The 14427-nt window shown below is 35.8% G+C and overlaps 1 protein-coding gene across 3 annotated transcripts in view; it reads right to left on the bottom strand.

Annotated features, from left to right (window-relative positions):
- RPGRIP1L (RPGRIP1 like) overlaps positions 1 to 14427 on the bottom strand; it is a 118796-nt gene that overhangs the window by 75266 nt on the left and 29103 nt on the right. For all 3 annotated transcript variants that reach the window (XM_023726898.1, XM_023726901.1, XM_023726900.1), the window contains 4 exons: positions 14017 to 14122; positions 11871 to 12017; positions 10466 to 10539; positions 1114 to 1253 (listed from right to left, as the gene is read on the bottom strand). In XM_023726898.1, the coding sequence (XP_023582666.1) occupies positions 1114 to 1253; positions 10466 to 10539; positions 11871 to 12017; positions 14017 to 14122 (467 nt within the window). The remainder of the gene's footprint in view (positions 1 to 1113; positions 1254 to 10465; positions 10540 to 11870; positions 12018 to 14016; positions 14123 to 14427) is intronic.

Genomic DNA, 14427 nt, shown 5'->3' with positions numbered 1-14427 from the left:
ACTAGATAGGTATTTTTTTTTCTACTGAGTCTGCGTTAAACTTTCAAATCTTCTCATTGAACTGAACTGCAAATGTTCAACAGGAGAAACTTAAGTGTCACAGCACTTAGTGTCTCTAGCAGATGAACAAACAGATTGAAGACTTGAAGCAAATAATTCATTTCCCTGTGCATCTGTGTGAGTATGCATGTGTTTACTATAGTAATTCTGATATCTACTTTAACTATACATTATTTTACTTCTATGAGACAAGAAGGGCGAGATCTGTGATTCATGACATGAGACTTATTAATGACTATTATTTTAGCAGGGACATCTTGACAAGGCTTCTTGGTATTTAGGTTCATTATCACAGAGTGGAAACCCTGGTAGCATACTGGTTAAGAGTGTACGCTGCTAACCAAAAGGTTGGCAGTTCAAATCCACCATGTGCTCCTTGGAAATCCTATGGGGCAGTTCTACCCTGTCCTATAGGGTCATTATGAGTCAGAATAGACTTGATGGCAATGGGTTTGTTTGTTTGATTACAGCATAGAATTCAACATCTTATCAGAGAAGAGAGAGCTTCCCTGTTTAACATTAAAACAGCAAGCAACCACTTCCCCCACTCTCCACTGTCTTAGGTGGCTTTTTTTTTTTTTTTCCGTTTGACTTACCACCACCTGACATAGGACATATTTATTTACCTGTTGTCGATTTCTCCCTGTTAAATGAATGCTGAATGAGGGCAAGGTCTGTGTTTTATTCATTGCTGTAGCCCCAGAACTTAGAACAGTGTCTAGCATATGCTGGTGCTCAATAAATACTTGTTGACTGCTGAATAAAGAAAGGCTCAGAATTTAGGAAAATGAAACAAATTAAAGACAACCTGGGTAAGAGTAACCCTGAGGGAAAAAAGATAATTCCTTTGATATATATAGTCTAGGCTGCCTGAAGGGAAATTTTTGAGCACTAATAAATTCATGAAAGAGGATGGCTGTGACACGGCTGTGTCCCTAATACATAGTAAGATGCCTGGCAAACAACAAGCACCACAATAAATAATACTGCCTGGTTCAGTGAATAAACATCAGATGTCTGAAGTGAATAAATCAGTAGTTCTTTTATATGTACCTTTTTCCGTTTTTAATCTGTCAAGGATTTCAGCTTTGTCTGTTAAGTCAGATTTTAAGGCCGTCTCGAGCTGAGCAATCTGCACTTTGAGCTGCTGTTCCTTGAACTTCCATTGCTCTTCATGAGCAGCGCTGAAGGCACTGCAAAACACACGTGACACGCAAGGCAAGCTTGGAAATCAGCTTCAACCGAAAATAATAAAGAGAAAAGCTTTTAGTGGCACAGAGACCACTGTCATCATGTCTTAGGAATTAAGTAAGCATATGCTGGTCTGCTGCTGTTGAAACCAAGGCGCCTTTCTCAGGCTGCGGTTAGAGAACATGAAAGAGTCTGTGGGATGAGCAAAGGAGCTGGCCTTAATTTAGAGCTCTAAAGCCAGAAAAGTTGGCAGTGTGCAGCTTTTGTGGGACTAGTAAAGGAATTCAGATACTGTACATACTCCAGAAGAATCCACAATTCCAAACCTCAGCAAAAGACAATGCACAAAACCATTCTCTCCCACATACGAGTCATCTTAATACAGAGGAAAGTCACTCTCCACCTGATCTTTAATTTTAGAGTCTATGAAACTTTTTTAAGAGTCTGTCATAATAAGGGCATTTATAAAACCTGGCCACAAAATGATAGCATACTGAACCACAACACGGTAATTCTGTATTACTTAAGAAGTACTGATAATGTAGTTTTTGCCCTAAAAAACAAAAATGATTTTACTTGTAACACATGGTTGGGATGAAAACCAATGTTCTGTGCCTGATAAAAATGACAACGACAGAATTATTATTCCTCAATAAAAGTACTGCAGTTTAAACTAGGGTTAAAATCTACTAATGCATGACCCCGCATATTGGAAGAAAGAACCAGTAAAAAAAAAAAAAATTTAAACGGTATGCAGAAAGCATAAAATAAACATTCCTTCAGGCCAGCGGTTCCCAAATGGTGTTCTAAACACTAATGCCAGACCAGCTGCAATAAGAACACTTAGGGAGATTCAAAACTGCAGATCTCAGGACTTCATAGTTTTATAAAGCTCCTAGGTGACAGCCAGGTTTTGGAAAAACTAATCTTGATCTGTACTTCAGCAGAAAACCATCGTCTTATTTATCTTGTGCTGCTGTAACAGAAATACCACAAGTGGACGGCTTAACAAACAAATTTATTTTCTCACAGTTTAGGAGGCTAGAAGTCCAAATTCAGGGTGCCAGCTCTAGGGGAAGGCTTTCTCTCTCTGTCAGCTCTGAAGGAAGGTCCTTGTCTCTTCTGAGCTTCTGCTCCTAGGCAATCATCATGTGCTTGGCATCTCTTTTTCCCCATCTCTACTCTTTGCTTGGTTAATCTCTTTTATATCTCAAAAGAGATTGACTCAAATTATACTCTACAATAATCCTGCCTCACTAACATAACAAAGACAACCCACTCCCAAATGGGATTATAACCACAGGCATAAAACAAAACCAAAAAAACCCCACAGCCATTGAGTCAATTCCGACTCATAGCGACCACACAGGACAGAGTAGAACTGCCCCATAGTTTCCAAGGAGCGCCTGGTGGATTTGAACTGCCGACCTTTTGGTTAGCAGCCATAGCGCTTAACCACTATACCACCAGGTTTCTGATCACAGGCAAAGAGCTTAGAATTTACAACACATATTTTTTGGGGGGGCACAATTTCATCTATAACAATCATTAAATGTGAAGCTTGATATGACTGAATAATTATTAGCAGTTCTGATCCTTCTACTTATTTGAAACCTAGTAAATGAAACAAAAATTTATAAAATATGCTTTTATAATGATGAAGTAAATGGGGGAGAAATGTATTATTGAAAATTCTACTTACTGTTGCTCCCACCTAGTCTTACAGTTTTTATTCCAAAAAAAGATATTATTTAGAAAATTCACAGTTTTCTGGTGGGCACAGCTTTCAAAACAGCAGGATGTATATTCATTTTACATTTCAAATATTTTGTTTCAATTTAAAATAATGTGACCTTGAAAATAAGTAGGATTCTAGAAGCTTCTCTAGATATGACAGTTATTTTTTTCTATCAATGTTCTCATTTCATATATACAGCCTTAAAAAAAGGCATAGATCTCATATACCAATATTTTAAGTTAATTATATCAAAGGTACAATTACCTAGACTTAAACGAAATCTAAATAGAACATATACTTTAAATACTAAAGGAAGAATATTCCTTTCATTCTTAATAAACAACAAATATAATTTTTGTGTTTGGCAAAATTATACATAATACACATATATGTGTATATGGATATGTGTGAGTGCATGTGTGTGTGTATGTGTACGTGTATGTGTGTCTTGTATTATTGAAAACATGTACCACTTGGAAAAAAATTAGCATGATGAAATAGGCACAACTATACATTATATCAGATGCCAAAAATTAGAAACAGTAGTGTTCCAATAGCATTAGAACCAGCAAAAAGATCACCAACAGCTAATCTGGCAGAAACATCAGAAGCTGTATGTGTTTAAATTAAGAACAATTTAGCAGCCTGGTTTTTCCAAACCCACAAAATACTAGTGTAAATCAGCATAAGTCAATCTGAATTTAGTCCGTTGCTATCTTCCCTCTAAATTTAGGATTACATTCCACTAGAGTTTCATGAGGAATTCCTTTTGAATTTACTGTATTCCTCTATGCTTGGAGCCATCTGTGTAACTATAAATGGTGAACCACATCTGGCTCCATTTTCTTTGTAAGGGCTGTGTACATGATTAGATCTGCATATGAGAACAGTTTTTGAGAACCTTTTATTCATGAAAATGTTTTTATATATTGCCTACAGTGACAACTGAGGGGGGAGAATCATAGTTGGTCTTTGTGCACATTTCATTGTTACATTATGTTGAAGGAGTGAAAAAATGTCAGTCTGCAGAGAATGCCCACTGGTGCCTGTGGTCACTGGCATGTCCACTTGCAGCCAGGGGTCAGCATACTGTAAATACACATCCTTGATAAACAACATGATAAAATAGAGGGGAAAAGAAAAGCCTGAAGAATTCATCTTCATCCTCAGATCTTTTTTCTTACAGAAGAAATTCCATTTATTTCAATGTTCAAGGGCATCCTAATCTGAAGAGATGTTGTTGTTAGGTGCCATTCAGTCAATTTCGACACACAGTGACCCTACAGAACAGAGTATAACTGTCCCATAGGGTTTCCTGGGCTGTAATCTTTATGGGAGCAGATTTCCAGGTCTTTTCTCCCGTGGAGCTGCCAGGTGGGTTTGAACCACCAACATTCCACTTAGCAGCTAAGTGCTTAACCAATGCGCCACAAGGGTTTGGGAAGAATAAACTCTAAATCATCCACAAAGAAATTCATAGGTACTTTAGTTAGGGCCTAAGGAGCCCTGGTGGCACAGTGGTTAAAGTGATCAACTTTAACCGAAAGGTAGATGGGTTTGAAACCTCCAGCGACTCCGTGGGAGAAAGATGTGGCAGTTTGCTTCCATAGAGATTTACAGCCTTGGAAACCGTATGTGGTCGCTGTGAATGGGAATCAACTTGATGGTAGTGGGTTTGGTTAATTTGGTTACTTAGGGCCCAGTGAAAATTAAATACACATTTACATGAGGATATTTCATTTACTGAAGGAAAAAGGATGCCCAAAATGTACTCAGAGTTTGATTTCTGGGAAGAACAAAGTGCTCATATTTGATCATATGACCTTTGATGAGTCTACGGTGACTGCAGGGGACAGGTGCTCACTTTACAGAAACAGAGCACAGTGAGAACAGTCTTTGAATGCTTAGCAGCACTCTTAAAAATTTTGGATATTAGATGACTATTCCATGTAAAAAACTGATTCACCCAATTTAAAAAAAAATTTTTTTTTTACTGTACATTAGATGAAGGTTTACAGAGCAAACTAGTCTCTCATTGAACAATTAATACATACATTATTTTGTGACATTGGTTGCCAACCCCATGACATGTCAACACTCTCCCCTTCTTGACCTTGGGTTCCCAATTACCAGCTTTCCTGTCCCCTCCTGCCTTCTTGTCCCTGCCGCTGGGTTGGTGTGCCCATTTAGTCTCGCTTTGTTTTATGGGCCTATCTAATCTTTGGTTGAAAGGTGAACCTTAGGAGTGACTTCAGAACGGAGCTATAAGGGTGCCCGGGGGCTGTACTCTTGGGGTTTCTCCAGTCTCTGTCAGACCAGTAAGTCTGGTCTTTTATTTATTTATTTTTGTGAGTTAGAATTTTTTCTACATCTATCACCTGCTCTGTCCAGGACCCTCTGTTGTGATGTGTATCAGTGCAGTCAGTGGTGGTAGTCAGGCAGCATCTAGTTGTGCTGGACTCAGTCTGGTGGAGGCTGTGGTAGTTGTGGCCCATTAGTCCTTTGGACTAATATTTCCACTGTGTCTTTGGTTTCTTCATTGATTCACCCAGTTTTTAAAGGGGTTAATATCTCTTCAAAAATGAGACCAGCACTCTCAGGCAACATCTAGTTCAACTGGCATAACGCAGTTTATAAAGAAAACGTTCTACATTCTACTTTGGTAAGCAGTGTCTGGGGTCTTAAAAGCTTGTGAGAGCAGCTATCTAAGATACTCCACTGATCCCACCCCCTCTGGAGCAAGGGAGAATGAAGAAAACTAAAGACACAAAGGAAAGATTAGTCCAAAGGACTAATGGGCCACAACTACCACAGCCTCCAGCAGACTGAGTCCAGCACAACTAGATGGTGCCCGGCTACCACCACCAATTGCTCTGACAGGTATCACAATAGAGGGTCCCAGACAGAGCTGGAGATAAACATAGAACAAAATCCTAACTCACAAAGAAAGACCAGACTTACTGACCTGACAGAGACTGGAAAAACCCCAAGAGCATGGCCCCTGGACATCTTTTAACTCAGTACTGAAGTCACTCCTGAGGTTCACCCTTCAGGCAGAGATTAGACAGGCACATAAAACAAAACGAGACTAAATGGGCACACCAACCCAAGGGCAAGGATGAGAAGGCAAGAAGGGACAGTAAAGCTGGTAATGGGGAACCCAAGGTCAAGAAGGGGAGAGTGTTGACACGTCGTGGCGTTGGCAACCAATGTCACAAAACAATATGTGAATTAACTGTTTAATGAGAAACTAGTGTGCTCGGCAAATCATCTAAAGCACCAAAAAAAAAAAAAAAAAAAAAAACACAAGAGAAAAAAAATGAGAACAACACTTTTTTCTTACAGGCATTAAATCAGTGTTTCTCAAGGAAGTTAATAGTTTAAAATCACCTTCAAAAGATTTTCTGAACCCAAACTCAAATTGACTGAATCAGAATTGAATGGTAGGATGACGAAACCTGTATTTTAATAAAATTTCAGGTTACTTTTATACATTATACCTGAAGGATCACTGCATTTGACAATTACATGGCCTAAAACTATACTAACTTCAAAAAATATACTATACTATATTATAGTATACAGTTTCTCTCTGAGCAAATAGAAAGATATAATTGCAAAAAATCCATTCTGAACTTTTAAATTGTGCATTTCTTAAACAGTTACACTTGTTTCTTGACATTGTATAAAAATGCTTTAGCATATTAAAAACAGCTCATGTTAAAAACAGTGATGCATCACTTAATGTCCACGATACATTCTGTAAAATAGGACATTATGTGATTTGGACGTTGTGTGAACACTGTATTATACAGAGGCAGTCCCTGGATTATGAACGAGTTCCATTCCTAAGACTGACTGTCTTTAAGTTGAATTTGTATGTAAGTCTTAACAGTTAGGTATGGTTTGTATCTAACGTCGGTCAAATGTATGTCTTAGTATATAGTATACAGTGTACCTTTTTATGCATAAAAAAATTAAAGAAACACTTCCATATACACTAAAACATCTTAAACATAATAATACAGTAATAATAATAATGTTCTGATACGCATTGTAAAGTAGCACCTGTTTGTTATTACGAACTACTGTAGACACCTCAAAATTTTAATATAATAGGCTTTACAGGGCTTGGTTCATAACTATGGGTTGTACATGAGTCGGGTGCTCGTAACCCAGGGACTGCCTGTACTTAGCAAAGCTATATGGGATACTGCAGCGTACCTGTATTGACTAAATAGCCTAGATACTGTGCACATAAACAAACAAACAAACAAAAAACCAAACTCACTGCTGTTGAGTTGATTCCGACTCATAGAGACCATACACGACAGAGCAGAACTGCCCCATAGGGTTTCCAAGGCTGTAACCGCTATGGAAGCAGACTGCCGTATCGTTCTCCCACAGAGCGGCTAGTGGGTTCGAACCACTGACCTTTTGGTTATCAATAAGCGCTTTAACCACTGTGACACCATGGCTCCTACTGTACACATACAGTACTATATTTCAGCTAATGTATGTGGCAAGGGAATATATGGGTTAAGTAGGTTACTACTGTAACTCTATTATAACCTTGTAGGATCACAGAGGTGTATGTGGTCGGATGTTGCCCAAAAGGACATTACGTGGTGCATGACTGTACTAACATGAGGGTTTTAGCAGATGATTTCTCTAACATGTCATATCTCAAGTAATAAACACATTCAAAATTTCATTTGAAAAGGGAGAATGAAATCTGCAAATCAAATTTTTTCTCCTGAAAACTAGCCAATTTTTAATAACAAACAAATGCTCTCTTTTTTAAAACATCCTATCATTCTGACTAACCAAATAGGGAGTATACATAGCGTCTGATGAACATTAGTTGTTAGCCATGATGAATAGCAGGGCCATGAAACACAAGAGCTGTAAAGACTCTTAGGGATGATGATGATTTTTGTAGAATTTCTTCGGTGATTCTCAAAACTTACTATATATATGTGTGTGCATATATATATACATATATATTTTAAATTATATTACAGATTTTTATACTTGCAATGATGGGCTTAAGCATAGCAACGACTGTGAGGATGGCGCAGGACTGGGCACTGTTTTGTTCTGTTGTATGCAGGGTCGCTATGAGTTGGAATGGACTCGATGGCACCTAATAACAACAATTTGTTATCATGTGTACTTGCTAAGTCTTGAATTTTAGTGACATTAAATGTTTTGACAATCATTGCATATATTTACTTCCAGACACCTCACACAAAGCTAAAATGTAAGCAGCACAATGAAGTTTGGTCTTAATGTGACAGAAAAAAAAATGTAGCTTAAGCATAAAACATTAAATAAAAAACCTTCAAAGTCAGATTTATACTCTTAGGTCATTTTCCAATACGGAAAAATAAAATTTTTATGATGATAAGGTAAATATGAATACAATATGTCTCTCTCAAAATTCCATGTAGGCACTATTCCCAGCTAGGTTTGATGTTTTTTGTTCCAAGAAGGTATGTTCAGTAAATTCTCAAAATGGGAGGAAGTAGAAAATTAAGAAGTAATGGTCAAATGGCACACAATTTCTTGCATTTAGACAGTGTTAAATTATTTGAAATTACAAGGTGTTGAAGATAAATATAAATCAATAAAAATTCCTGACTGTCCCATTACTCCATGATTGTTTCCCTTTCACACATACAATTTTCTAATGCACTTAAATGAGAGAAGTAGTAAAGCACAAAAACAACAACAACAACAAAAACCTAACCTGTTGCCATCAAGTTGATTCTGACTCACAGGGACCCTACAGGACAGAGCAGAACTGCCCCATAGGGTTACCAAGGAGCAGCTGGTAAATTCCAACTGCCGACCTTTATGGTTAGCAGCTGAACTCTTAACCTCTGTGTTACCAGGGCTCCAAGGAAAGCATAGGCGGAAAAAAATTCAAGTTTTGGAGTCAAAAGGATTGGGTTCTAGTTTTGTACTTAAGTCTCGGCAATATTGTGTGACTTCTTAAATTTTCTGAGTCTCAATTTCCACATCTATAAAATACGAGGATAAAATAGAGTGCTGTGTGATCTGTATACTAACATTTACTTTTTCAAATATGCAATTATTAAATATTTAAATATATGCCAATATAAATTGACACATTATTCCAAAGAGACTGAAATATAAAACAGGAGACACTAGTAATCAGTAAGAAATACTTTAGATAAAATTAATTAGGGCTGGTGAGGGAAGGGGGAACCAGAATAAAATACTGGAGGCCAAACGATCTGTAACGGGGTCCAACACCAATGCCACATACATATTTTAGTTAGTCTCCCCTTGCGGGAGGAACCAAAATATTATTTTAGCTGGCATCTGAACTTGGAATCGGCAGCCCTTAATCTAATGCGCCACTGTGCAAAGATGGTTGATACCAGTACGAAAACAACACAGGCAATGAGACATACTGGGATCATGTCTGACATTAATTTAGGCGACAAAATAAAAGCATATCCTCACATTCTTTGGGTATGATTTGTTTAAATTAGAAAGTGAAAAAATACAATTAAAAGGTTAAAGATATATCTTTAGCTCAGATAGCTATTTTCTGATGTTCTAGTGTCCGATCAATAGAAACAACTATTGACTATCAGCTACCACATATATTTTAATATATCTAAAATCGGCTTTCATGTAAACAAGTATTAATCATGTTGCAAAGACTTAAGAATATATACATATCTATATTACTTAATCAAACTTAGCTTTGGAACAGATTTTCATTTCTAACATTACCAGAAGGGACTAATTTCTAAAATACCATAATTATGAAGCAGATTAAGAAAAAAAATGGAAGCAGCTCTTTATCTTAATATAAAGATGTTTGTATTTCTCTTTATAATGAACAGAGACAACTGTAAGTGAATGCCTTTGCTTTCCCCCAACAAAATTACTCTCTACTGACAGGCAGGGGAGCTCAGTGGAAGAAAGATGGGCTTGGAGAGATTGAAAGAGGCTCTATTATGTCACAGTTTTAAAAACTCAGGCAAGTTACTTAATCCCAGTTTATCTTCCTCGTCTGTAAAATGGGCATTTACAATATCTACATTTCAAGGTTGTTGTGAGGAATTTATAATATATGTAGAGTATCTAGCACAGTGCCTGCTAGCCTATAGTTTACGTACAATAAATGAAAGCAGTTGTTATTGGCAACAAAGTGATATAGCTTTCTTAGTAGTGACAGAATACTGCTCAGGTTAAAGGACTTACTACTAATCCCTAAAAAGAGCATATTTTTCTGTTAGAATATATCTATGTATACGTATATATATACATACATATATATATACGTATACATATACATGCATATGTATTTCCCCTTGCTGTCAGCTGTTGCTAAGATATTTCTATTTAATCAATATTAGATAGTCTGACATCAAATGCTTTGATAAAACAGAGCTCAAACGAGAGAATGAAAGAACACACGGAACCATGATTTACCTGTTATAGAGTTGATCATAATTTTCCTTTAAAAGTTCCCGTTCCTTTTCTAAATCATTAATTCTATCCTGCAGCTAAAATGAAGAGAAAATTACATGTTAGGTGATTACTATATAAAACCACATGGGGGTAAAAAAACCTCACGAGAGGAGGCTAACATGTTTCAATCTTGATTTCTAAACTGTAGCTGCTAAGTAGGTCACTTATTATTGTCTGTATGTAATTTAGCACTGACTCTTCCAAGTTGTTAAATAAACACGAAATTAATATTCCTGTTTTAATTCAGTAGAAACGTATGTACTGCATTATGGCAACATGTGTCAGAACACAAAAAAGAATGTATTAAAAGGTTGCTGTTAAGTCCATGTAAACATAATACTTTTTACTTCTCCTAGCCTTATGCATTCCCTCCTTACATTCATTTTATATTAATTTCTAATTGGTCCATAAAGAAATAATAGGATTAACTGTTTGGGGGTTCATGGTGTAAACAAACTGTGTCAATCACTATTTACTCTGAAGACAATTTCTCATGTTAACTTAGAATTTACAAACAGCCAATAACATACCTTATCAATAAATGAAAAAAACAAACAAAATTATGTACCTTATTTTATCCCACTAAATAATATTTTTAGAAATAAATTTGGGAAAATAATTGCATCTTATGACTAAAATGTACATTTCTGTACTCTAGCATTTAAGTTTTATTACAAGTATATTTTGTAGTTACAATCTTTTCCTATGGATCAGAATATTCTTAAAATTCATCTCCATTCTCAAAATTCTCTTCTGATGATAGTGAGACACAATAGTAAGATAAAAAACTCTCCCAAGATCAGAACAGAATGGGGGCATCTTATTTTATTTCCATTTTCCCTAAATGGAGATGCATTTATAGACTACAGCAAGAGATGATGCTAGTGGGGATATGAGCAATAACAGTAATAGGAAGAGGAGGGAGTTTCAAACAACTTGTTAGGAAAAAAAAACTACATAATTTCACAAAATTGCTGATGCTGCAGAAACCTAATATCCTTCTCTTCAGTAAGAGATATATTCCTATAATTCTGTTTTGGTATCTCAAATGATGAATAAATTGTTCTAGTTGTGAAAGTTAAGTTCCAAAGGTAATCTGCATCAGTTTCATAATGTTTTTCTTTTTAGTCAAGGGTCCTTAATCCCTCAGGTAACGAGTGGATCTCAAGACATTAGCAAGTATTTTTCAGCACTGATTTGCCACTCCCATACTTTATCAGCAACTAAACTGTATTGTGCTCAACATGCCATATATGAAGCTTATAATTTTAAAATACATATATTTAAAACATCTCTATTTTCTTTTTTCAAATCAGCTGCAGAGAAGTTTTAATGCAACGGATGGCTAAAATCTTTGGGAGCTTACCTCTTCTATTCGTTTTTCAGAAAATGTCATGGAATTTAATTGTTTCTCAAGATTGCAGCATTTTAAACGCTGCTCCTTAAGCTGCTTATTTAGCTCATCTCCATTTGCCATCAAGGCATCATGGCTGATCCTGAGAGCTCTTTGCTTCTATAAAACAAAAAGAAAATTGTTTAAGATTTCTGGATTATGCTTTGAATAAACGATTACAATTCTATAAATATATTTACTACTAAAGTTCACATGATACAATTTATTCTTCACATCACAAATGATGCCTGTGGGTTACCTGTCTGTAAGAGACATGTAACGTGAGGAAGAAACTACAGGGTGACCTTAGCAAAGCCCACATAATGCAAAAAGTGTTTGGCTTTTATTTTCTTTCCTCCTAGTTCTGACTTGTTGATAGTGACCAGTAAGTAAATTAGTTTCAGCAATTAATTTTTTTTTTTCTGTTTGCTGTGGCTTCAGTGGTTAGACATTCTGTCTAAAAATGCTGCAGCATGGGTCAAAAATAAATGCTGACCACAGATATTCAAACTGAAAGGATTTGCCATCACACCGTATAAACAGCCTGGGATGGTTAGCTTTTAATTTTAATAAATTAAATTTTTCAATTCAGTAAAATAGTTAAACTCTTAACTTTCAAAATGGCCTATTTATGGGCATGCTCTGAATTCAGTTTTATATACTTAAATACTACATGCCTCTTTTGTAAATTTTTTAATGTTGATTACAGTGAATTCTCTTCATAATGGCTATATGACCATAATATGCACTGCCTCACTGGCCACACAAAGTAGCTTAAGTTCTACTGAAGTTCTTGTACGCTCCTTTACAAGACAAGTGTTGGTGAGCTACTTTAGGCCAATGTTCTTTAATCTTGCTTCGCTGTAGACACTACCTTTAACCACCTTTCTCTCGGCTTCTGACCTCATTGAGGCTGTTGGCCTGAAGCTCTCAAATCTCTACCCTGTGTTAATTCCCAAAAGAGGTACCTGGGCTACAGGAGACACTTGTTAATGATGGTATTTAAACAAATACCTGAAATCACTGTTAAATGGAAATTAAAATGGTTAAAGTGCTAAGAGAACGTAAAATCATTTTTGTGGGCTTTCTTAATTCCTCATTTTAGAAATAGCTTTCAAACACACATACTTTTCAATTCTCCTTTTCTGTCCATCTGCAGATAGTGCTATCCTTTCCTCTCTCTAATCAGTCTCTCTTCTACAAACTCTCACATTTATATGGAAGGTAGTTATTACTTGGCACTTAAGGAGGTTCCTGCAGGATGAAAAACTCTACCTAGAGTATGCTTTAAAAATATTTAACTATTTAATTCAATAGTGAATTTAGTCTTCAGATGACCCTATGCTTTGCATCAATTTACTGCTCTCCTTGTCTCAGCACTTCAAAGAAAGTGCTGCTTAATATGAATTCTGCTCATCTGGAATGTTTTGGAGTTCATTAATTCCAGAACTCATGTTAATTATGCAGTGCCAATAAATAGGAGCCCTCTGATGGCAGATTCCTGTGGGGCCATAGTCCTTGTTAAAACAACTATGGGGAAGAAGAGTTTCAAGTACTGTTAACATGAATTGTTAATGTTTAAAATAAATACATTAATAGCTGACATTATGGATATGTAAATATTTTCTGATACTGGTACTGACAAAGCAAAACAAACAAAACAATAAAAAAAACCCCACAACAAACCTCCCAAAAGGAAAGCGTTAACAGAGCACGATTTGTAACTTTGGTCTACTTTAGATACTTTACAAATGTTTAAAACTGAAGATATATGCAAATACAGCCGCTAACCCTCCAATACTAAGTACAGATAATAATTTCTTATAAAAGGAGTTAAAAATAAATTTTCTTGGCACGAGATAATTTATCATAAATGTGTTCATTATTTTAAGATGAGACAGATAGTCATAAAAGTCCAAGCAGTTATTTCTTTAGTTATTAAATTATAAATAACAATAAATGAAGCCAAATTACATCAACTCAAGGATAAAAAGAGTAATCATAAAAATTATGCTTTAGTGTTATGACAATTCTACTTTTTAAAAACAAATAACTTAAATGTCAGTTTTGAATTCTTTGTATCTATGCATCATCATAATAAAATAAATGATCACGGTACCTCTTGAAGCTGAATAAATTTTCCTTCCATTACTGAAAGAGCATTGCTTTTCTCCACTAGTTGCTTATGAAGCTTAATCATTTCTACATTGTCCCGAATGTTTGACCTTCAAAGTTGTGTTTAAGAGAGAGAGGAAAAAAGGTAAGGTTAAAAAAAAAAAAAAAAAAAAAAAAAAGGGAAGAAAAATCAACGGTGGAATTGCAGTTTTTCATTTAAGGCTACCTAGAAAATATTTACATTCTTGTACATCAGTTGCCAAGACTTTTAGCTTATTACACACTTAGGACAGATTTATTACTTAAAATCAATCAATAATCATGTTTGAACTTTCAAAAACACAGACTTTCAGTTTGAAGAGAGCCCCCAAACTTGACGACTGTCTCACCTCTATAATGATTGATAATATGAATT

The sequence above is a fragment of the Trichechus manatus genome, unplaced genomic scaffold (genome assembly GCF_000243295.1).
Source record: "Trichechus manatus latirostris isolate Lorelei unplaced genomic scaffold, TriManLat1.0 scaffold00014, whole genome shotgun sequence".
Classification (NCBI taxonomy): domain Eukaryota; kingdom Metazoa; phylum Chordata; class Mammalia; order Sirenia; family Trichechidae; genus Trichechus; species Trichechus manatus.
This window is presented reverse-complemented; position numbering and strand designations above follow the sequence as displayed.